General features: G+C 42.2%; 1 protein-coding gene and 1 long non-coding RNA gene across 2 annotated transcripts in view; one reads left to right on the top strand and one right to left on the bottom strand.

Moving 5' to 3' along the window:
- Positions 1-3,075: 3,075 nt before the first annotated feature.
- Positions 3,076-12,026, bottom strand: LOC122171542. The gene is made up of 3 exons (XR_006172018.1): positions 11,990-12,026; positions 4,120-4,203; positions 3,076-3,685 (listed from the first exon to the last, which is right to left on the bottom strand). It is a non-coding gene; the product is annotated as an uncharacterized LOC122171542 (long non-coding RNA).
- A 327-nt stretch (positions 12,027-12,353) lies between these two features.
- Positions 12,354-24,480, top strand: part of IPO5 (importin 5) — a 37,657-nt gene continuing 25,530 nt past the window's right edge. Inside the window, exons 1-6 of the mRNA XM_042838852.1 lie at positions 12,354-12,488; positions 15,843-15,923; positions 21,279-21,471; positions 21,923-22,025; positions 22,270-22,366; positions 23,346-23,450. Of these exons, the coding sequence (XP_042694786.1) occupies positions 12,393-12,488; positions 15,843-15,923; positions 21,279-21,471; positions 21,923-22,025; positions 22,270-22,366; positions 23,346-23,450 (675 nt within the window). The 5' untranslated portion in view covers positions 12,354-12,392. The remainder of the gene's footprint in view (positions 12,489-15,842; positions 15,924-21,278; positions 21,472-21,922; positions 22,026-22,269; positions 22,367-23,345; positions 23,451-24,480) is intronic.

Raw genomic sequence — 24,480 nt, 5'->3', positions numbered from 1 at the left:
TTCTGCAAACTTATTTGTGCCATTTCCTTCCTCTGGGAGTGCTCAGTTAGGTGAAGAAGCACACATTGTCATGGAATCCTGAGAATCCTCGGAGATCAGCACTACTGGACAATCTTCATTCAGCTGTTTCATTCCTAGTGTTGCCTAGATAAACTTCTACAATTACAGCACATCCAGGATCCGAAACTTGGATTGCACCAGACACAAAGAGTGACTGAAACATGCCCTGCCATGACTTACCTTGGCCATGAAGCATGAGTCATCTGATCCAGCTGTGCTCCACATTCATCCTGTATCTCTTGCAAGGCCTCTTCTGCCTCTTGCTCCTTTTATCAGGAAAGATGTTCTCCCCAGTCATTCAGGCTCCAGCTCTGCAGCCAGGTGTGTAGCATCTCCCACAAATAACACAGACCCTCTGCTGGTGAAGGTGCTGGGCATTTCCAGGCTCATGGAGAACTGCCCTGTAGGAGCTCCAAAAGCCTGTTGTGAAGGAGGGCCGTTGTCATAAACCCAGCCAGACACTACAAAGAACTAGTGGGAAGACTGCTGGTAATCACACGTGCTTCCAGGAATGAGCCTGCTGTATGGGATCTGAGTGGTTTTGACACGGAAATACATGGCATGTGGCATAAGACATCTAGAAGCAGAGATCAAACAAGCCAACTGCAGTGCCGGAGCTACTGCTGGTTATGAGGTGTGTGTCTGAGAAGCAGTGCTGATGCCTCAGAGCCTCATCATCTGCATCCAGACAGGTAGGGGCTCTGGAGGCTGTGCATGTTTCTTAAAGTGGGCTAATGCTCCAGGTGAATCACTGCCAAGCACTTTCATGCCTAAAGCATCACGCTGAATGCTTTTAGTCAAAGCAACCACACCTCGTCTGTTGTATCCTCAAAGTTCCTTCCTGCTATCATAGAAACCAGATTGTGTTTTCCTGGGAAATTGAACTATTTTCTGTCACAAAAATCTTGGCAGTCTTAGACCTAGCAAGGAAACAATGCGCTGCTGCTGCTGAATCTTCACGCTATTCTAGATCTATGTTATGGGAAATCAGAAGAACTCCATAGTTGGAAGGAACTTCCATTTTCCTACTTTTAGTTGCTAGAGAAAGGCTTCTGCCTGAATACCTCTGGTTTAGTATCTTAGATACTTTGTCATCACACTCTGATGGATATCCCTGATGCTTTTTTTGTGGCAGATGCTTGGTATAAGAGGAGGCTATGCTCTGCATAAGGAGGCATGCCTTACCATAGAAAAGTAAGGCATGCTGGGGAGAACAGGAGAGTGCGGATCTTTGGACTCTCAGGAGGAATCCTAATACAATCATAAGTTGCCACCTCCACCACTGAATTTTCCCAAGGGTGCATCATTTTTATTTTCCTTTTGGAACTTTGTTATTTGAATAGTCTGATTTTACAAAAACATGGTGGACATGGTGGTGATAGGTTGACAGTAGGACTAGATGATCTTAGAGATCTTTTCCAACCTTAATGACTCTATGCTCACAAGAAAAGCATGTTCGCTCAAGACTGTGGTTCCAACAAGTCCCAGTACTGAAAAAAGTCATGAAAATCATAGAATCATAGAGTTGGATCTCAGGTTGGAAGACACCTTAAAGATCACTGAGTCCAACCACAACCTAACCAAACTACCCTATCTAACAACTCTCTGCTAAATCATGTTCCTGAGCACCACTTCAAAACAGTTTTTAAACACACCCAGGGATGGTGATTCAATCACTTCCCAGGGGAGCCTGTTCCAGTGCTATTTCTGCCCCCTTTTTCCAAACAACCCCCTTTTCAAGTCATGCACGGGTTGCCTAGAAAGACTTCTGCAATTATAGCACATCTAAGACCTGAAACTTGGATTGTACCTGAAAAAAAGAGTAACAGAAGCAAGCTCAGCTTCTGAATAACAAGCACAGAAACCACAGAGGTAAAACATCACACAGCCACTTTTACTATAATCATACGCCTAAGGGGAAAATTCTGGGGCAGCTTCCTGATGATTCAGTGTGTCATTAGCTGCCCTTGAGAATTTTTGAGAACCACAGGATATGTCTGTCCCTACATTTTTGAAGTATCTGTATCAGCAAGTGGGGAAAAAAGTAAACTCAGAAAACGGTGAAAGAAAAAACAGGAAAAACAGGAAAAACCTTGCATTTGATTCTTCTGCAAACTGGTCACACTTTCACACAGATAACCTTTATTTCATTTTCTTTCACTGACCATAAACCAAAAGAAACAGATGTTGATTCAGTTTTTTCCTACCCACTGTTGCTGTCACCACTGCTGTGATGCATCGTCCACAACCTCACTGTACTCACATCTACTAGTTGGCCTCCAAAAACATTCAGCAAGCATCTATGAATATCAACGGGTGCCATTTTTTCTGCTCAGAGAAATTCAGTGACACACCTTTTCTTCACATGCACTTCAGTGTCAGACTCCATTCTGTCAGACTGCCCCTCTGCTACCATCTGTCACGCAGCAACAACATGGAGCAGAATATTGGTGGAAAGGTTCAAACTCTGCTGCCATACCAACATCCGCTTCCGACATCATGAAACAACATAATAAAATAGGAGGCATTACTTTTGGAGCAGCCTTCGTATTACCTGCGATGTAGCTCACTTGAAACAGACTTGTCTATTGATAGAAACCATCCAGCAATAGCACCTGCCCTTCCTGCAGTTGTTTTATCCACTCTTCTAAGAGTCACTCTTTTTCCTCGACTCCTTCATTAAACATCTGTCTTTCATCTTCTTGTTACAAGAAAATCCCCACAGTAAATTACTGTTGACACCCTCTAAAATGATGATACTGTGTAAGATTTGTTTATATTCTACATTATTTTTTGCAATCTCCTGAAAGAGAGCAGGAAAAAGGTAATATGTTTCACCAATTCATCCTAAGAAAAATCCAACATAGACTCTCAGAAACACAGCGGTAATAAATATGTAAACAAACAAGCTGTATTTGTTACATTTATTGACATATGATATTAAAATAAATATTAGAACCAATGGCTCCTATAACAAGATAAAACCATTTAAAACATGTTCCTATTGTTCCAGAAATTAAGCTGATTTTTTTCTGCCACACCAGTAGGAAGCAACTGCTATACAAACTAAAACATCGGCACCCTATGATTCTGTTTCAACAGATTCATGTGTAAGGCACAACAAAGAGATATTTGAAATGTTTTTCTCAAGAAAAACTCATAAATGTTTTCAGGCAAAACCTGAGAAGTTGTTAAAAACGATAAGGGGCAGAAACAGCACATCAGCATGGGCAGAAGAGATACTGTACATTTCTTCCCAAATAGCAGGCATGATCCAGCATTATTTTGCACACATTTCGATATCACCTTTTCAGCGTGAGTGCAATGACAAATACTGTGCCCTATCCTTGGCATAAAATAGAATATGACAGACTCCAAGCAAATTCAACAAAAGAGCAAAGAATACAGATACATATACTATGCATAGCATATGTGAGATTTATTTGATTAAAAAGAAGTAGAGAAATGCAGTGTTGGAAAGCTAAAAGTGACATGAAAAATAAAGTACTTTCTAGCCTTCTAAGATAAGTTTAGTATTCAGGGCAATTAGAACTAAATTAAATCTGAACTAGATTAGACTGAAACTCTTTGGAGCTCAGGATGTCTTGCAGACTGTTCTCCATCCCTGTTTAAAAAAAAAAAAAAAAAAGAAAATCAAATCTTTTAATTAAAAGATTTGACCTTCATTCTTCTTTGGGAGCAACTTTCAGTTTCTAAGGGATAATGAAAAGTAAGTGACTGGAACCAATGCCATCTCATACTCTGTGTCTAAGAGACCCAAGAGCCACAGGCAAGAATGGCATGCCTTAAGTGGAAGATAGCTGGAAGATGACAACATTGTATGACATGTCATAACTAAATATCTTCTAAGCAAGAAGGTAATTAAAGCACGATACAAGCATAGTGGCACACCTACCACTTCTTTAGCTTTATCACACTCTAGATACCAATATTTTCCATCTTCGTTTCAACCACATGGATTGATTTCATACTGAACAGTTTGATTTTTCCAAGAATGTTACTAAAGGACATTTTGCTTTGACCTCAGCAAATTCTTACCAGTTTTCCTTTGAGGCATGCCTGTTTGGAAGGGCTTGAAATTTCAGCAGGGGAAATTTTTTAATGCAATTGTATGGCAACTATCTGTGGAGAAAAAAAAAAAAAAATTAGCTTAGCTTCCAAAATATTGGTCAACCTTAAAAAAAAAAAAAAAAAAAAAGTCACAGGATGAATGCTGACTAAAGACTTGTTACAACTTCTATAAGAAAATATCCTGAAAATGCTGATAAGAGTGATAATCCTGTAGTGCTCTACTGGGCAGGATTTTTGCTCTGCAATAGTACGCCTGGAGCTGGCTTTGGCCAGGCAGCTGGAACTAATCCCAGGTACCTGGAGAACACAGAGATACTCACTCACTGGAAAGCCAAGTCAAAGACAAGGCCATACCTTTACCACATTCTGCCTGAATGTCACAGAACACATATTTCCATTTATTTTTTTTATGGTAGTTTAGCAAATGATTCAAGTTCACAAAGTCAGGCAGTCAGGATTTTGAAAATACTGAAGGTAAGGTTCTCCGTGCAAACAAATTTCAGATTTGTAAACAACATTATTATTTATTATCACTATTATAAATTATTATTAATATTTATTATTATTTTATTATTTATCAACAATATCAACGTTAGGAGCATGGCCAGCAGGTCCTCCCCTTCTACTCTGCCCTGGTGAGGCCTCACCTGGAGTACTGTGTCCAGTTCTGGGCTCCCCAATACAAAAAAGACAGCAGAGGGCCACAAAGATGATAAAGGGCCTGGAGCATCTCCCCTGTGAGGAAAGGCTGAGAGACCTATTCAGCCTTGAGAAAAGAAGACTGAGAGGAGATCTGATTAATGTTTTTAAGTATCTTAAGCATGGGAGTCAAGGAGATATGGCCAATCTCTTTTCAGCTGTCTATGGGGCAAGACAAAGGGAAACGGCCATAAACTGGAGCATAGGAAATTCCTCACCAATATTCAAAGGAACTTCTTCACAGGGAGGGTGACAGAGCACTGGAACAGGCTGGCCTAAGAGGTTGTGGATTCTCCATCTCTGGAGACATTCAAGACCCACCTGGACGCCTACCTGTGCATCCTGCTATAGGGAACCTGCTTTAGCAGAGGGGCTGGACTTGATCTGTGGAAATCCTTTCCAGCCCCTACAGTTCTGTAATTCTGTGATTACAGTACAGTTACCTGCATGCATGGCCTCATATGACCAAAGAATTTCAAGGAAGATTTAAAAACTCAAGTTCAACAGCATAATTCATGTTTTTAATACATACCATGGTAATCACTGATTATCTCTTTTAGCTTTTCCTCTTAACTGCTTGCTCTTGGCCCCTTAATTGTAGGCCAGAGTCTTTACTGTGATAAGCACAATCAATTTTCATCAAAGGGAACAGAAGTGCCAAATACACGACTTGTAATTCGTGCTTATGTTCACTACTTTCCTCTGATCACAGGAGGTGGTGCTTCCCCAGCAACGATCATCTCTCCATTCAAGCTCCTGTTGCAACAACCCAAAATTATACTGCTATCTTTGCTACTCCATCACTCTACAGAATCATAACTAATTTTCTACCTATATTGTGTGCATATATCCTTACACCTGCTCGCCAAAGATTTTCACCAACTGATTGAATCTCCCTTCTTCTTTTTTTTCTTCTGGGTTACTTAGTGCTTCTTTACGCTGACTCATGCTCTCATATTTTCCTTAATCTCTCGTAAATATTGGCAGTTCAAAATTTCAGTTCATTAATTAATGTCTTCTTTAATCTAAAGGTCCAAAAGTGTTCTTCCAGAGGTGAGTTGGAACAGGTTAGAATCACAGAATATCCCGAGTTGGAAGGGACCCATAAGGATCATCAAGTCCAACTCCTGGCTCCACACAGCAACACCCAAAATCCAAACCCTATGTCTGAGAGCATTTTCCAAATGCTCCTTGAACTCAGGCAGCTTGGGGCCATGCCCACTGCCCTAGGAAGCATGTTCCAGGGCCCAAACACCCTCTTCCTAACCCCAAACCTGACCCTCTCCTGACACAGCTCCATGCTGTTCCCTTGAGACCTGTCACTATCATCAGAGAACAGCAGATCAACTCCAGAAAGTTGTGACAAATGCATTATTTTACACACACACACACACACACACACACAAAAAAAAAAAAAAAAAAAAAAAAAAAAAAGCAAGAGATTTACAATATAAAGCATAGAATAAATGAAATTTAACATTCAAGGCATGCCTGGGGCATGCAAATCTTAGTAATTTGGAAAGGTACTGTCTGTAATTATGTGCTTACAGAATATGCTTCCTTCCAATAGACTTCCCAATTATAAGTCAACTAACATGCCAAACCAATTAATGTTCTGCCTAATGCACAAACAATTAGAAAATCGAGTTCTCCAGAGAGGTCTGTATTTCTATCAATAAAGCAAAAAGGGTTGAATTTTTACCATTCAGCAATCTCTTTTCTCCCACACATAGAGAGGCTGGGAGTTGTACAGCACTAAATCAGAATCAGCCAAATCTTCAGGCAAATCAGCATAAATACAGTAGTGATGTCTTTTCACAATGATTTTCATGATCTTTCATGGCTTCTGAATAATATCTGATAAAATGCCACACATAAAGCAGTGCAGCTAAGTTAGTCATGGTACATCAGAGAGCTTCCACTTTTTTTCTGTAGGAAAACAAAAATTTTGGCAGGAGCTAAGCAGGTACTGCACAATATCTTGCTCATTATCTCAGAAAAAAAAACCAACCAAACAAAAAAACCCTCTGTTTTCATTCTGCTTACTTCTGAAGCATGCTATTCAGTAAAAAAGGATAGTGGGTGACTAACAGAAATGTATCAAAATGGTTGTAGATCTGCCTGTTCCCATGCAACTTGGCAAGATGCTTCAAGCACAAAGAGTTGCCAAGTAAATAAAAACGTAATAAGACCTGCCAACATCCACTCATTCAAAACTACATTCTTTCATACTGAATTAATTTTAAGATTGTCAAGCTTTGCCCTGAAGGGATAAAGGGCACTTACTGTGGGTATTACGAGACATTGACAAAAATCTCACTGCTATTCATTCCCTGAGGAGCCTCAATTTGTGATTGAGGGAACTGCATTTCATCTAACAGCCCACACAACAGCAACACACTCATTTTGGAGTAATTCTCTTCATGATCATTTCTTGATTTTAAGAGTGACGCTCCCTTTCCAAGTCAGGAAAAGCATCGTCCATAGACCTGCATGCCTAGCATTGGCACATGGTTCTAGTGGTCTACGCTAACACAGGGAGTGTCAGAAAGCTTATTTACACTGCTCAAAGCCTCTGTGAAAAGGCTTTGTGCAGACCAACTTGTTAGACTGACACTTTTGACAAACTGTCGTTAAAAAAGCAACAATACCACTGAATTCATCCAGAAGTCTTTGCTGTAATCACGGAATTATAGAATATCCGTATTAATTATAAGACGGAAATTCTTCAATTAACCATTTCCTTTGTTTTTGGTGAAAGCAGATCCCCTGTGTTTTAGTGTCTCAGAGAGTAGTTATGTCCCTCCTTACCAACCCTTGCCATTATAAGCTAATTTGGAATCATAATTGAATATTTTCTCATTTTTTTCCAATTCAAACATCATGGGTTATTTTTGCATTTTTCTCCACCTCACTGTTAATGTATCAAATCATGTGGTCCTATGAACACTCATTTCATAAATGCTGGAAAGTTGTCTCCTAAATTGATAAAATCGGATGGTCTTGCATTGAACATAAAAGTCCATGTTTTTGATAAATGCAAATATATTTTTCTTCTGTGGAATTTGCAAGTTCAGCAGGTTAGCAGCACCTGGTACTCATGTTGTTCATTCAAACATCCATCTTGCCTTATGATAAGTCAGTGTGGGGTTTTATGAAATCCACGCCCCCCCAAAAAAGAAGTCTTCCACTTCTTCCACTCCACTGCTCTTCAGTAAAATGGTCAGTGAGCAAACCCCTGTTTGAGTAGTCACTCATATCCACAGGTTATCCCAGCCAAGTAGACTTCATTCTGTACGCTCTGGTGGTCTTTGGCAAGGTTAGTATGCACTGCTTTATCAGTCGTATGTGGTCTATCAGAAAATGACACCAGATACCCATAGAAATCTCCACAAACTCTGCTGAGTGGAGCAAAAGTCTCTCAGTCAGATATCTTGTGAGAGATATTTGACTTTCAGCAAGTAAATCTGGCAGAGAAGTCTGAGTTGCCACATTGCCAGCTCTAAATAATGCTCAAATCTTTTTGATAAATACAACAGCATTTTAAATCCTTAATGTACAGGATCTGCAGTATAACTTGCTTGTGAAGTCTCTCTACCTTGTCATCATGCTTGTTAACATCTAATGACTCTCGAAAGTTCTCACCCAAGAATTCTGTATCTCATTAGAGACTGATGGCACTCTTCCAGACTCCCAACACCCTCGTCACCTGGTACTCCTATCAGCTCTCCTCTAGGCATGGTTGTATCATCTTCATCAAGCCCAGCTGCACCTTTGCAATGCAGCAAATCAGCAGAAGCTATGTGCCAGAGCTTCTTGGAGTATTTTGTAAGAGTTAAGGAATACAATATAAATATATACATAAATAAATATATATATATAATATAATTGGATGCAATAATTGGATATAATAATTGGATGGGGCCCTTGGCAACCTGGTCTAGAACCAGATCTGGAGCTTGGTGCCCCTGCCTATGACAGGGTGGTTGGAACTTGATGATCCTCGGGGTCCCTTCCAACCCAAGCCATTCTATGATTCTATAAAGGGTTGAAAGAACATAATCTCTGTCATCACGTGGTTTACATGATCTGTAACTCCTACAAAAAAAAGCAAAAAAAACCCCACAATAAAACGGATGAGAGCAGTTTTCTCACAGAAACACTGCCAACACTAGTTGAGCACCCACTACAACAACAGCAGTACACCCAGAGCCCAAAGCCAAGTCTATTACTGAACAGGAACTCCTCCCTGCTCTGAGTACAAGAAATAGATGAATGAAGGATGCATGAATCCTGTCATCTCATTACAGACAGGATTGTAGTTCCTTACCTTACCCTGCATTTTGGCCAGCACAACACTCAGATGTTGCGTCCTCTTAACGGACAGCTTGCTCTGTGCCAAGATAGCTTCAGCCAGCCCCCACTGGAACATAGCTTGCTACTGACGTCAACTCACTCTGTTTGACTTTTGTTGAAAATCTGCCTTCACGAACTTTTCAATCTCTTCCAGGGCCTCTCAGGATATCAAGGCTGTTGTTTTTTGTGATTCATGGTCCATATGGACCATCAACAGGCACTTTACAAAGATAGTAGATCTGATACGCATGAACATCTTAAGGATTCTAGACATTCTATACCTAGTAACTAGGTTTGGATTTATTTTGCTTTATCTTCCTTTCAGACATGTATCTATTTCCCCTTAATCTCATTCTTTGCTTCTGAAAATTACCGTATATCAAACAGTCACCAAACACTTCCCATATAAATCAGTATCAGAAAATGTTTTGCAACAGCCAGAGACACCTTTCCTTATATTGCCTGTTATCCCACACCTCCTATTACTCTGGCATAAATGTTATAGCATTTCTCAGGCATTATAAAACCACTGTCTCCCAGCTCTCCCCCTTAATAATCCATTTGTTAGCAGAGATGTGAAGTTTAACAGACAATTCCATAAAGTTATTGCTTTCCAAGGATGTGAATTTCCAATTTTTTCATCTGCCAGCAGAGTTTTAAAACACCAATGAAGTTTCTTTGGATAAGCTACACGCTTCTTCAGACGAGGCTGTTACAAGAGGTCACTGTACTCTGACTTCTGCTATTTAATGAGCATCCTCCTTTCTTCCAAAACGTGAAATACTTTTCAGTAGTTGCACTGTCTTTTTCCTTAGTTTAATTGAGACAGACTGCAGAAGCTGGGCAACGTCCAAGAGCACCAGGACTGCTGTGTTTTGTGGCTGCATCTGTTTGAGCTCTTCTCAAGAGCGATTTCAAACCATCTTTGGAGCTGATACCTGCTTTGTTAGCACAGTTTCTGGCAGCTTCTTGCACTTCAGCTTTGAACTTGCCCCAAGTGAGAAGGAGCAACTGACTTGGCAGACTCTCTGATTACACTGCATTACTGACATTTCAAACTCCTTGAGATGCTTTCCAATACCTTAGCTAGTTTCTACCCATATGAAGCTTTTAATCAGATATCACCAAATTCTGGTAGTGTTTTAGGCTGAACAGCAATGATATGCTGGGTTCTTCTCAGCTTATTCTCAACTCGGTGGTGATTTCCCCTTCTGTGTTTTGGATACTCTGGAGAAATGTATTCAAACACATTCCAAGAGCACTGTTCTACCTGGCTTCGTTGATTTATCATACACACATGTAGAGAGACCTCCTTCCTCAGCTTTCTCTTACAGATTGCATGGAGTTGCTCCTACCTTCCCCTCCTGAGGGAGCTCCGACTGACTGTCTTTCAGCACTGGCCCAACAAAGATGATTTGGCAACTGTGTTTTGCATGCTTGCTTTTCTAATTCATCTTCACTTTGCATCTGTCTGAGCTTTCAGTCAGCTTGTTCTCCAGCTCTGCTCACAGATCTTCCATAATCATATCATGAAGAAGTTCCTATCTCTTTCTGAACAGACTGTGGGCTACTCCCTACTGTTGTGAAAGCCCACATCCCCAGGCACGGCCCAGCTGCACTGCCTACCCGGGGGCTGTCCAGCCATTCAACCAGGCCCCACCAGCTCACCAGGTCCCAAGCAGTTTGCCAGCATGCTACCAAGCAAGAAGCCCAGGAAGCTGGGCAACAGTCATAGCCTGAAGATATGCACATCATGAACCAAATACCCCAAGTTAACACGGGGCTTACTAACTATGCTTCAATCAGCCACATTCCAGGGCTTTATCCAAAGAAGGGTGGCTAGCAAGACAGGGGAGGCTGGAATACCTCCCCTACAAAGACAGCTGGGCTTGTTCAGCCTGGATTTTTGAAGGCTCTGGGGAGACCTCATTACAGTTCTAGAAGGGAGCTCATAAGCAAGAGGTAAATCAACTTCTGACATGGGTAGATAGTGATAGGACAATGGGGAACAGCTTTAAACTAAAAGAGGGGACATTTAGATTAAATGTTAGGGGAAACATTTGTAACTCAGAAGGCAGTGAGGCACTGGCATGGCTGCCCAAAGAAACTGTGGTACCCCATCCCTGGAGGCACCGAAGGCCAGGTTGGATGGGCCCTGGGCAGCCTGAGCTGGTGGGGGGCAACCCATTGGGGTAGCTGGAACTGGATGATCAAGGTCCCTTCTAACCCGAGTCATTGCATATCATAGAATAAGGTTGGAAAGAACCTACATCATCATCTGGGTCCTTTCCAACCTTGATTTGATGACAGCTGGAATTCAGGAATGCAGTCCACTGCAGTTCCTTGAGATAAGCTGTAACTTTGGCCTAATCATCAGAACAGCAGCACACCCTTGGGAGTATCAGAGTGGGACCCAAATAAAAACATGCACAGGAAGCAAGCAGGTGGGTTGGATGAGACACTGACATAAATACGTTCTACTCGCAGCTCAGACCCCAGGGAATACAAATTTGCTCGAGTGCTTCAAACACATGATTTACGCCACTATTTCAGAGCAGCGCCTTTATTCAGCCGCCTCCTAATCACTCCAGCCAGAGTCTCAGACCCGCCCCACTCCCGCCCCGACGTCACCCCGGGCCGAGACGCGCCCAGCAGGCGGGGGTTGGGTCACGTGACGTCACAGACCAGGCCAGCAGACGCCTCACGATCTCCCGCGCTTTCCCAACCCCCCCTTCTCCGCCGCTGCCCCTCCCTACCCGCACCGCCCGACCGCGCCTCTGACCAATCCTGCCGAGACCGTCAGGGGCGCCATCCAATCGGAACGCAGCTCGGGGCGTTTTCCAGCCTGTGCCTCCCGCCCCCGGCCCGAAGACGCAGCAATTAAAGGCTAGGAGTCACGCCCCCCGTTTTGGGACGTCGTCCGGACGCTCTTCCCCCGCCGCGCGAGTCACGGCTGGGACGTCACAGAAGAGTAAGCCAATGGGAGGCGAAGCCCCGCGCGTTCCAGCCAATGGGAGCGCAGGAGAGTACGGCCGGCCCCGGAGGGAGAAAGCGTGCCGGCTGCTCCTCCTCCTCCTCTCCCCCCTCCCCGGCTGGGCTGGCAGCGCGGCCGGCTTCCCCCGCCCCTCCCCGCCCGCCTCCCTGTCCCCGCCCGCCCGGCCTCCCTCTCTTTCCCTTTCGCAGCAATGGCGGCGACGGCGGCAGAGCAGGAGCAGCAGCAGTTCTACCTCCTGCTGGGCAACCTGCTCAGCCCGGACAATGCGGTCCGCAAGCAGGCCGAGGTAACGGCGCCGCCCCACCCCGCCGCCGGGCGCCGCGCCGGCTGTCAGCTCCCCGGGGGGAGCCGGGAGGGGGCAGGGAGGCGGCGGGGCCGGCCGTGCCCCACGTGTGAGCGGCGGCACGGCTGCCGGCGGCCTCGCGGCCGGGGGGTGGCGGCGATAGGGCCGGAGCGCTGGAAGGCCGCGGCCGGGCTTGGTTCCTCCGCCCGGCGGCTCCCGGGCTTCCCTGCTCGCCGCCAGGCAGCCGCCAACGCACCCCGCCCGGCGGGGAGCGGGACCTCCGGCTCGTCGAGCCGAGAGCTTGGGGGTTAACTCGGGTAAAAACCCCAGCGTTCCGTCAGCGGGGAAATATTTCACCCCGAGCGACGTTTTCTGCTATCAGCAGAAAGTTTTCCGACGCGCGATTCCGGCCGGGATGCTTTGTGGTGCTAAGCCACGTTAATTCTGTGTGTGTGTGCGCGTGTGTCACGCTTAAGGCTCTCCATTGTGGAACGCGGCGGAGAATCGCGCCCGCCGGATCGAATCGATGCGCCCGACACGGGGCGGTCAGGGGGGCCCGAGCTGTGACAAAGGGAGGGCTGATGGCTGATGTCCGCCCTGCCCGACCCACGGCGTGTGGGGCGGAGGAGAAGCCGCGCTTCAATATCTGTTGCTGCCGACGAGGAGCAGCAAGTGGTGTTCCCTCGTCTCTGAGTATGGGGGTGGAACAGAGGGCACTCTGCAGCAGCACCTGGATTTTCAATTTTCCTTTTTTTTGTGTGTATGTGTTGTTTCGACTGTGTGTAATACAGCATCTCTCACGACTTTCTGAACTATGCTAGCATGTGAGACGTTAGGTAAACTGAAGCAAGTTCTTTGGAAAGCTGTGCTGTGAGGCCTGTGAGATAACAACTACTCTTGGAAAATGAGGCTAAAGTGTTGACTTCTATCACTAGTGTTTTTGACCAAGAACTCGATTGGAACCACTCTGAAATTTGGTAGATCCACCCAGACAGAGGGCTCTGCCCATTTGGGTCCTGAAAGCCCCCAAGAAGGGTAAGATGGCACAGGACCCCTGAGCAGTCTGCTCCTGCTTGACTGCTCCATACAGCCCAGAATTGTAGAATCATTAAGCCTGGAAAAGACCATTTAGGTCAACCATCAACCCATCACCACCATGCCCACTAACCATGTCCCTAAAGAAGTGCCAGTGGATCAGGCCATGGGCAACCTGATCTAGCTGTGGTGTCCCTGCTCATTGCAAGGGAATTGGACTGGATGGCCCTCAGAGGTCCCTTCCAACTCTAAGGATTCTATGATTTCAATTCATGCCTGCTAAGAAGTCAACAAAAGGAGAAAGGAGAGTATTGCATCCAAATCAGAATATCTACTTGCAAAAATCATATAGGAGTCAATCTTTTATGTTAACCACCTGCATCATACAGTTTTCTACACTGTGCTATTGGAAAGCAGTATCAGATTGTACAGGGAGTCAAATAATTGGAGGTAAATAGAACAGCTGGCATTTGTGCCCACTGGAACGCAACAAGATGAGAAGTGGATGGGTGGGCAATTGAAGGATTCGTGCTTGGGCTGTTCGTTGATTTAGATGAGGGCTGCAATATGTGGAAGATTGGACTCAGAGGTGGAGATGTGTCATTCCCTGTTTAGTGGGCCAGAGCACAGGGAAAGCTGTAAAAATCAGAGCTGGGGGGAAAATCTAATCTGAACTATTAGTTGAATACTTATGTATATCCATTTGTGTGTGTGCTAGCTGTCCTGTATCTACCAGCACGTGGAGCAAGTTCTGCTGTGGGCTGCTCTTACCTACCTTACTCTTATGCTCTGAAGGGCATTCTCTGAAATCACTTTGCTGAACTGGCAGAGTGATCCCAGTTGGCTGCTAGGTGGGTTGCTGCCATTCCTAGCAAGTTCAAGTAACTCCAGAAAGACCATCATGTTTATCAGAATGGGTGCGAGCAGGGATTCAGGTGTCTGTGGAGCTGTGGCTTCAGATCCAGGCAGGGCTTTTACTTACAAAGCCTTCTTGTTGAAGTATTTCTTGTTAAATTGTTTATAAACAGCAGTGCAATGTAAACATACACGTTGGTGGAAATGGTTAACCTGCAAAGACTTTGTCTTGACCCTAAACCTCATTTAATTTTGCAGTCTCCATGAAATGATGAGATTAAATGCAGGCATTCATAAGGGATTCATCTCATTGATTGCAAGCGTATACTGGCATCTAGCATGATGTGCGAGCAGGCTCTGTGAATGAGGCCTGCTAGGAAACTGGTGCAGAAAGTGGAGGCAGATGATGTCTGATATGAAATGTTACAAGCTACTTCACTGAAAGCAGCAGGGGTAGTACTGAGGTGCTGCAAACTTACTGGAGTGTTGGTAAGAACCGGTGCAATGGTGAATGTGGGGAAGCAGGCAGACGTGGAACTGAATGAAATGAACCATGACTTGTATAGAAGGCTTGTGCACTGAGTTCAGGCTGGTGTAGTGATTGTTTAGAGAGCAGGGGGGAATTTACCTTAAATATCACATCCATGAAAAATAGCATGCTCAGTATTTGTTATATTAGAAACTAGAATTTACACTTCTAAAATGCTGATGTATACAATGTTTCTGGTAGCAAAAGTTTTGTTATTGCACTCACTGGAGCACTTAGTAAATATCTAAGAAAGCTATGATGGGTACAGAAAGTGCATCACTGGAGTGTGTAAGGCAATGTAACTGAACTTACTAAGCTTCACCTTTTATTAAAAGGGTTTTTTTCCTGATGAGGGAAGGCTTTGTGGTCTCATTTCCTGGCAAATTGTGCTTTGAGAAAGGTATGTAAGAAAGTATGCTTTAGAAGTGGACAATGTGAAATTCAGGTAGGAGTTTTAAAACCAAAAGCGCTTATTCAACTTGTTGTAGCTGAGTTGTGTAAGTCACTGCCACATGACACTGTGAAGGCCAAAAAAAAGTTCAGAAAAAGAACTGAACCAAATGCATAGACTGCAGTTTGGTCAGTGGTTATTCTTGTTCCTAGCTCTGTTCTGTGCTTCTGAGGTTCTTAATCCTTTGATATGATAAAAGCTAGGGTGAGTTGCTGGGAGAATGTGTTCCCCTTCTGTTGCTTCTTAACTCATCTTTCAAGTGGCCAATAATGGCAGGCCTTCTTAGGTCATTAACCCTTCACTTGCAGTTTTAAACTAGACCAGAAAGCTTTACTTGAGAATTTTTTTTTTCCTAAGTTATAGGTCTATTATCCTGACTTCAGTATCCAAACAGTTGTTTGAGAAAGTAAATCAGCTCACAGTTATTAATGCTTAACGCATGTTTTCTAGTCATTGCTTACAATAAGCTGCATCCTTTTTCATGCAGGAGACGTATGAGAATATTCCGGGTCAGTCCAAGATCACCTTCCTCCTACAAGCAATCAGGAATACTGCTGCTGCTGAGGAGGTATGTCTCAATCTTCGAGTTCTGCAGTTCTCCAAAGGAACTTGGAAGAGGAGGGAAGACATGGAAGACATCAATTACAGTCATTTGGGGATAAATGAAGTAATAAATTAATGCCAAATGAAGTTTGGCATTAATTGAATCAGCTTAATTTACTGCACACTTCTAACCAGAGTTCACTAGCTCAGGCTTCATGTGGGATACTTAGTTTAAAGAGTAGTCTTTCACTGACTGCTTAGACCTCCCTTGTTTTCTGGTTTTGTATTTTGTTTAATAAGTGAGTTAAGCATGTAACAAATACCTGAGTGTTACTGTGATGTTCCTTTGAGTTACAGTTGAGAAACACTTTCCATTTTCAGGTTCTGTGCCTAAATGCGATAAACTTTGCTTACGTATCGTCTGAAAAGTCTTGTGCTTCTTAAATTAGAATGGGGTGAGATAAAGTAGCAGCTGATTTTTGTATGTTTTATTCAGATGACTTCTGTATTTTGCCTTATCTGGAGAGGATATGCTCATCAAGTCTTCCAGCAGTGCTAGAGAACGAATGGTTGGCAGTGCAAGCACTAACATAGTTGTAGGTTTTTTGATAGTAATATACTAACTGTGGCTTCTGATTATTCTTTAATTATGTGAAAGCTCACATGCTGCTACAATCAGGTAGTTCTTGTGGTGAAAGTAGATAAACAGAGCGAAGCACCGCTAAGCTTTGAAGATATTGCAAACTTAAAAGTAAGTTAAAAATCTTGGACTACTTTTTCTTCGTGTGTAGAGTTTTACTGGGCAGCAGAAGGATGTACCATGTAGGATTTCTGAATGATATTGTAAGGAAACTGTACCAGCACTGTTCCTTTCTGGATAATGATCGTTTCTGGTAGATAGCCATCAGTTTCAAGGTAGACTGTATTTGTGCTTTTTGATGCACAGAGGGTATCAGCTTACTAATACTGATGCTTATCTACACACAAAGCCATATTCATCTGACAGCCCTTCAGTATTATACTAGCAACTGGTTGCAGAAAAGCTGACTAGTTTTCCATCCTGCTGCTCTGAGATGTTTCTGATGACAAAGTAGTAGAGCGATCTGTCCTGTATTTAAATTTGCATGGAAAATAAGATCCACTGCTGCTCCTTTTTCTTCTAAAGGTGATACTGTGCCCTGGAAGCCATAGCTGTGAGGACATGCTTCTTTTTTTTTTTTTTTTTTTTTTTATTGAACTCTTATGATAACAGTCTGAGTTGACAATTATGAAGTCATGCTTGTGTAAATAAATATGTAATCTGTATTGTTACTGATTTTTTCTTTTATGTCAGCTGATCAAATAGTCCAGAGTCTAAAACTAATTCAGAATCTTGCCAATGACTTGGATTCCAACTTGCATAAGTGCTAAGTAATTTCTTTCTACCTGTAGAGGTAACTTTTACCGAAGATGACAGAGATTAGCAATTGTAGAATAACTGGATAAACCAAAGAAAGGTTTAAATGTTTGCTCTTAACTTAAGCAGACATTGTGTAGGCATGCCAGCACCGATGAACACTGGCTGCTGGAAGAAGACTTAAAGTCCTGCCCAGCTACAGGGAAGCTGTGTTCAGATCCGTGTCCATCCTGAAGTCTCTCTCTGCATTGCTTTTCCCTACCTCCTGAAAATTAGGCCAAAGAAGAGTTCTCCATCCTCTCTGCTAGAGCTGGGCTGCTCTGTTGTAGAGACTGCAAGATTTATAGGACTATTTGTGCAGCAGTTGAGGGGGATCCTGCTGGTAACCTGGTCACTTCTAGCATTTAGATGGTGAAACAGGGATTTAGATCCTGCTTTAAGGGCAGCTTGTATTTGACATGGAAAAAAATGTTAAGGCAGACTAGAAATATCTTTTAAGAGCTATCTGTACAATAGCTTTTCTCATTCTGAATAATTGCCTAAATTGTGGAAATCACAGAATCATAGAATGGCCTGGGTTGAAAAGGACCACAATGATCATCCAGTTTCAACCCCCGGCTACGTGCAGGGTTGCCAGTCACCAGACCAGGCTGCCCAAAGTCACATCCAGCCTGGCCTTGAATGCCTCCACGGATAGGCATTCACAACTCCCTTGGGCAAAATGGTCATTTTTTCCCTCTGTTCCTATATCATGCTTTCCTGGTAGCAGAGTAACACTGTTCCTAGAAGTGGACTGGAGTGCCCAACTTAGTAGTGAGAATGCTTCTCTACCCGATGATTGAGGCTTGAACCACGGGTCCTTGATATCTGGAACCCTGAGTCCTCTGTCAATCTGAGAGAGGAACAGAAATGCATATTCTCTTGTTTGTTTTCTTACTGGTTAACTCTAGACAGTTTTTGCTTTTGTCCTAATTTACTACTGAGAACTTTCAAGCACTGTGAAATTTGGGAACAAATTGTGCAAAACTGAGTTTCTGCTGATTGACAGCCCTCTTAATATTTCTGAATGTTCTTCCTCTCCATATTGTCACACAGAAACTGCATTTCTTAATCTGAAAACTGCTGTGGGCAACTTCCTCCTCAGTATTTGCGGAGGAAGGCGGGCAGCCGGCAGACTGCTGATGCACCACAGTTCTCCCTTTGGGTTGTATGGGAACCTTAGGCACTGTGCACTTTGAATTCCACGTGGGCCTGGATCCTTGAATGAAGTTCTGCAAGTTCCATTTTGGATTTCATCCCAAGTATTGGTCGCTTTCACCTATGCGTGTTTTCTTCTTTGAGGAACTAAGAGCAACAGTAAAACAAAAGCAAAAAGAAGCAAAAAACACAGTGACTGTGTTGCAGCAGTGCAGCACAAAATGGTCAGTCCTTTTCTTACGAAAAGCCTGTGATTAACTAGATGCTTTGCCAGCGAAGGCACAGTATCCCAAATATCTTTTCATAGTTCTTGTGCTGCCCTGTTCTACATGTTGGTTTGCTTCTTATGCCTGTTTCCTTATGCTTGTTTCCTTAAAGCAGAGAACAGTACTGGAGCTGCTGCTGATTGAATCTGTACATCATAATTAAATTCATGAGTAGTTTACATATATAGATGGGTGCTTGCTGAGGAAAATTTGCCATTTATTTCTAGAAGTCAGTTGCTTCTGACATTCCTTGAGATGTTTGGCTTTACTTTAGGAAACCTGGCTTATTTTTTCCTAAATTAGTAACAATGGCCAGGAGCTAATTCCTGCAGGGCAGATCTTTGTGTTCTGCCTGCCTTGGTGCTTGTCTTTAACTTTGCAGTACATCTATATTTGTCTTCCAGTATTTCAAATTAAAATTCTTCAGCGATGGGAAGTCAGATCTCTTAGACTGTATGTTTTAAGGAAATGAGCTGTATTCTCTGTTTAGTATTGATTGAGTGAAGGAGTGAATGCAATGCAAGTCCAGCCATCATCAGATGTCAGAGAATATGTGCAGAAACATAACACAATGTATGAGAGGGTGTTGAATTGGAGTTTTTGCCTTCCTGTTTAGTTCTGGGGAATTTACTCCTCAATCAAGGCTTCTGTGTAAGTTCACACTATGAGTGAGTAGCAATGTAATCTTTTACAGTCTCAGTTTTTCTAGGAATGGGAAAAGGGAAGGTACTATTAATACTGTAGTGCCATTAAATTTGGGGGCAGGTTGTAAGGGGGATTCACAGAAGTGGTGATGAAAGAATCGTTCTTTACTCGTTCAGTTCTTGTATTGTGATGCGTTTGTTGAAGACCTTGGCTTATTATGGGAGCTACCACACAGGCAGGCACTGTGACCCTCTTCATTGACTTTCTGTCTTCAGTAGATCTAATAAGGCAGATCTACTAATCCTACATGTGTGGTGGTTTTGGCCTGTGCTGATGTGGAGGAGTAGAGTAAGGTCCTGTTCTAGTCCTTTCCTTCTGCAAATATAGAGACATTTGGTGTGCACTCCTTGTGAAGAGGAGAGCTAGACCACAAAAAATACACATTGAGTCTGCAGACTGCAAAACACAGCATGACAGCATCTTTGTTATAGCATTACCCACTGTGTTAAAATTGGAGACTTTGCAGCAGTGTTGGTGCTTCTCATGTACAGCTTATGCCATAGCAAATCTTTCAGCAGTATTGCTAGGAATCTGACTTTATTAGTTCTGCTGCTCATTGAATGCTTTGGAATTCCAAGGGCTGTCACTAGTGAAATTGTTTTCCATTCAAGTACACGTTTATCTAAGAATATCTTAGGAAAAACAGAATGCATTCGAGTTCGGTGAATACAAAGTTTGTATTTGGAATTTGACAATAATGTGTTACGTTTTGTGATTCCACACAACATTTTGTTCTATGTGTTATGCTTTAGAGATTTGGGGGATTGTTTATAATTACTGCTTGTCCATCTAGAATTAGTAGTTAGTGAACAATGTATTGTTATTCAGAGTGCTTCGCACGTCTTTTCAGTAGATTTTGTTCTATTCATTCAGAATAACTTGGCTATGCTTCTCATTTCCAATTCTTTCACAATTGTAAATAAATACAAATATGTAAGTGACACACTTGTGGAATTGCTGTATGCAAACAGGAAGCTAGAGAATTATAATATGTACTATTTGAGGTTCCTATACTCAAATTCACACTTAAATTGAAGCAGTTCATTATAGGCCTGAGAGGCTGAAAGCTTTGGCTCCTTTTTGTTCAGGATTCATGCTTGCTTGTCGAAGTCTTACTCTTGGTTCCTGAATATTTAGGGTGAAACCTTCTTGCTTGAGAAAAGGCTTACAGATTGTCTGATTAAGCTCCCCCATGAAATCAACTCTTTAATTCAAAATACTTCTTTTGGGATAGTAAATATCACAGTGAGCCAAATAGCAGGAAGATGCTCTACAAACATCTTTAAGTAATGTGGCTAAGTTTTTTGTCTTGTCACAAAACTTTGTCAGAATTTCAACTCCAGGAAGAACTTAATCATGAAACCCTCGAAGGAGTTATTTCTTTGAGTAATAGCTGTGATAGTAAAGGAGCATCAACTGAATTACACCTCTAACGATGATTTTACCAGTTACTGTAATTGCCATCTGTTGCTTGAGAGGTATTTCGCTTACCAAACAAGTCCATACAGTGAAAACCAAACAGTAGAAAGCATTATACCTGTTATCTTTCATCATGAGAGCGTGGCTTTTATTTTTCAATGCAGTTCAGAGGTAGATATTACAAAATACAGAAAAAAAATTGCATAGGGACCCTCAAAACAAGATAGGTGCTGAATTTCTAGTTGTTGTAGTTGATTTGCTCACTAGTTTTGTCTTGATATTGTTTGTAAAAATCAGTTGGTTTATGGAGCGCTACAGTTACTCATGGAAGAGGTTCTCTTCTCTCTTGGAGTTTTGCATCAGAGCTCTTTAACATATGTGCTGTCTCATCCAACAGGCAAGACAGATGGCAGCTGTCCTTCTACGACGTCTTTTGTCTTCCGCTTTTGAAGAAGTTTATCCCGCTCTCTCACCTGATGATCAGACCTCTATCAAAACTGGATTGCTGTTGATTATTCAGTTGGAAACGCAGTCCAGTATGAGGAAAAAAATCTGTGACATCGTTGCTGAGCTGGCCAGGAACTTAATAGGTATTTTATTTCAGCAAGTATTGTGGCAAAAGGTGTCGATGGTTTTATTCTTCGCTTGTGTTTTGTAGCACATCATGTATTAATTGATTTGAGAATTTCAAGTAAGATGTAACACTTGCTTACGTTATTCTTGATCAGACAAAAGTAAGATTCCTTAGTTCTGGTTCGTAAATTGCTTGAGTGAAATTGAGTAAAGTTTTAGGAAGGTATTACATTTCAATTCTAGTGAATGCTGTGCTGAGCTGTTACTCCTGAGTAGAGTTATAGCAGTAAATAGAGATCACTTTGTGCCTTTAGATCTACCATTTTAACTGTATCTTATATTGTGATTTGCGTGCTTCCTCACATCAGCTGTTCTGAACTTCAGTACTGACAACTGTTTGCCCTGCATAATTGAGAGAGAACCACTTTTTGCTTGCTTATCCTAAAATCCCTGTTGTGCTTTATCTAGATGAAGATGGAAACAACCAGTGGCCAGAAGTTCTAAAATTCTTATTTGATTCTGTCAGTTCTCAAAACGTTGGACTTCGTGAAGCTGCTCTGCATATTTTCTGGTAAGCTTTCAGGCTTTGCCACATTTTCACAGATGATGCGAGTCATATATGTAAAAATAGAGTAAACACTGTCACTACTTAATTAACAAGTGAACGTAAGTTGCATTTATTTTGTTCTGAGAGTTCAATAAACCCCAATATGTGTATGGTTGCACTCTGTATCTGAAACGATAGGTAAGTTTAAGGTAGCAGTTACAGTTGAAGTGTGTGAAGTTGCATTAATGTTCTGGTCTTCTCTTTGCAGGAATTTTCCTGGGATTTTTGGAAATCAGCAGCAACACTATTTGGAGGTTATTAAAAGGATGCTGGTTCAGTGTATGCAAGATCAGGAGCATCCTTCAGTAAGACTGCTGTTTTCGATTGTTTTTCTCACTCCAATATCCAGGTTTATTGTAGTGGTTTCAAACATTAAGATTCCAACCAGAGGATTGTGTTACCTGAAGTCAGTGTACATCTGGAGCAGGTTTTAACTCTGCCTACATAAAACAACAGGGTCAAATGTTCTCATGGTCCTGAGTTGGGCTCACAGGCTCGTATCACTGCATTGGCCAAAACTCTTGCCTAGCAGTTATGTTTGGAGAAACCTATTTGTAGTGACTAAATGCAGAGCCAGGGGTTTTAATTGGCAGTAGGAGTGATCAGAAAGTCATTGTTAAGCTCACTTTCTGGCCCTCATGTTTAACAGAATAAATACATTCTGTACTGGTCGTGCATGGTTTGCTCTATGGGCATGTAGAAAGCCTTGCTTTTCTGGAAGGGTTCAGATTTATTGATTTGTTCAGGGAATTGTACTTTGAAAGTGTTTCTCTTGTTCAGGAAAATGCTGGGCAAGTGTAGGAAACCCTGCTGTGATATATGGGCTCAGTTTTCTGTTCCTCTGTGGGTTACTTTTTCTGACCTTTGAAAGTCAACTGAATAACATTTTTAAAAGTACCACAAATCATGCCTTTACACAGAAGCATATTTTACGGATTTAAATCACACTTTTTGAATAATGAGACTTTGATGTTGGAAAGGAAGCTGGGGATGAAAGCTTTTTTGAGGTGAAAAAATGGGAAATACATGCAACTCAGAAGAATAATATGATAAACTTTTTGCTATCTCTGAGGACATAGGTGCTGAGAATCTAACTATTTTACCTTAATTCAAAGCAAGATGCAGAAGTCCATGTTAAAAACTGATTTCTTTGTCTATTTGGAAAATGTAAGAAGAAAATGATTATCCAGCTTAGAGTCTTACAGTAGGCATAATGTGAGAAGAAAACAACTACGTGCTTTATTACCAGATCTTCACGTTTATTTCTCTAATCCTGCCTTCTAGATCAAGACTCTGTCTGCTAGAGCTGCAGCTGCATTTGTTCTTGCTAATGAGCACAATATTCCCCTTCTGAAACATTTTGCAGACTTGCTACCTGGAATCTTGCAGGTAAGAAACCACACAGATAAGCAACAAAGTGCTGTTAATGTGTCTGTGTTGATGGGACCCACGCAGAAATTGTTGACCTGCAAACTCATGTTGAGTATAAATCTTTTCTGACACCTGAATTAATTATATGTGTTAATTAACCTGACATTGGTCACCAGCAAGATGGAACCCAAAAAGGGATTTTATAAATAAAGGTAATTGACAGGGTTTAAGGAAAATAGTTAAATGCTGGTAAGTGGACACTGTGTAGATAAATGAGTTTAAAGGTATTCAACTGAAACTTGTACCACTTTTTAATTAACTATGACATTGAAATATGCTTTAAATATAAGCTATCTGGAGGTTTTTAGTAGACAGTTAAAAAAATCATTTACCTGCGATATGTCATACCTCATCAGTGTAGAGGAAAGCACAGAATTACTCTGAGCAAAGATCTCCAAGTAAGAATAGCAGTCTGGATAGAATGATCTTTGATAAATTGAATTTGCAAGCTGAATGATTTACTATGCTTCATACGATGTCTGAGACTTGATTAGGACCATTTCAGGAGAGAGACATTTGAGTTTGATTTTTGCCAATGGCATCTGTATTGCTCAAATTGTAATTAAGAGGACCTTGGCTACTAAGTACTGCATGAGTGGGAGCTGGGCAGGATTGGGGTAGGCGTGCCATTTGTCTTGATGTTCAGCAATTAAACAGTAAGCTGTTCTTAGGCTACAGATTAATACCCCACTTTGCGTGATAGAACTCCAAAAGCTATTTTAGCTTTTAAAAGTGCACATTAACTATTGCACTGCAGCAACTGGCTGGAGTCTTCAACTATTTTGCAACTGCGGATCACAAGGCTGTGCTACAGAGGCTGTGTTTTAAAATACCTTATTGTGAGGAGGACTTGATTCTTTGGCTGCAGTAACACAAGATGGGTGTGAAAATCCCAGTTTATAAATAGGAGATGGGATGTGTTAGAATGGCAGTGAGTGACCTTTGGAGACAGTTGGATGCTTGTTGTTGTTGTTGAAGTAGTGCTGTG

This window comes from Centrocercus urophasianus, unplaced genomic scaffold, assembly GCF_019232065.1.
Source record: "Centrocercus urophasianus isolate 14NV4802_14NV808 unplaced genomic scaffold, USGS_Curo_1.0 seq_9, whole genome shotgun sequence".
Taxonomy (NCBI): domain Eukaryota; kingdom Metazoa; phylum Chordata; class Aves; order Galliformes; family Phasianidae; genus Centrocercus; species Centrocercus urophasianus.
Note: the sequence above shows the minus strand (reverse complement) of the source record. Positions and strands in the feature narration are given on the sequence as shown.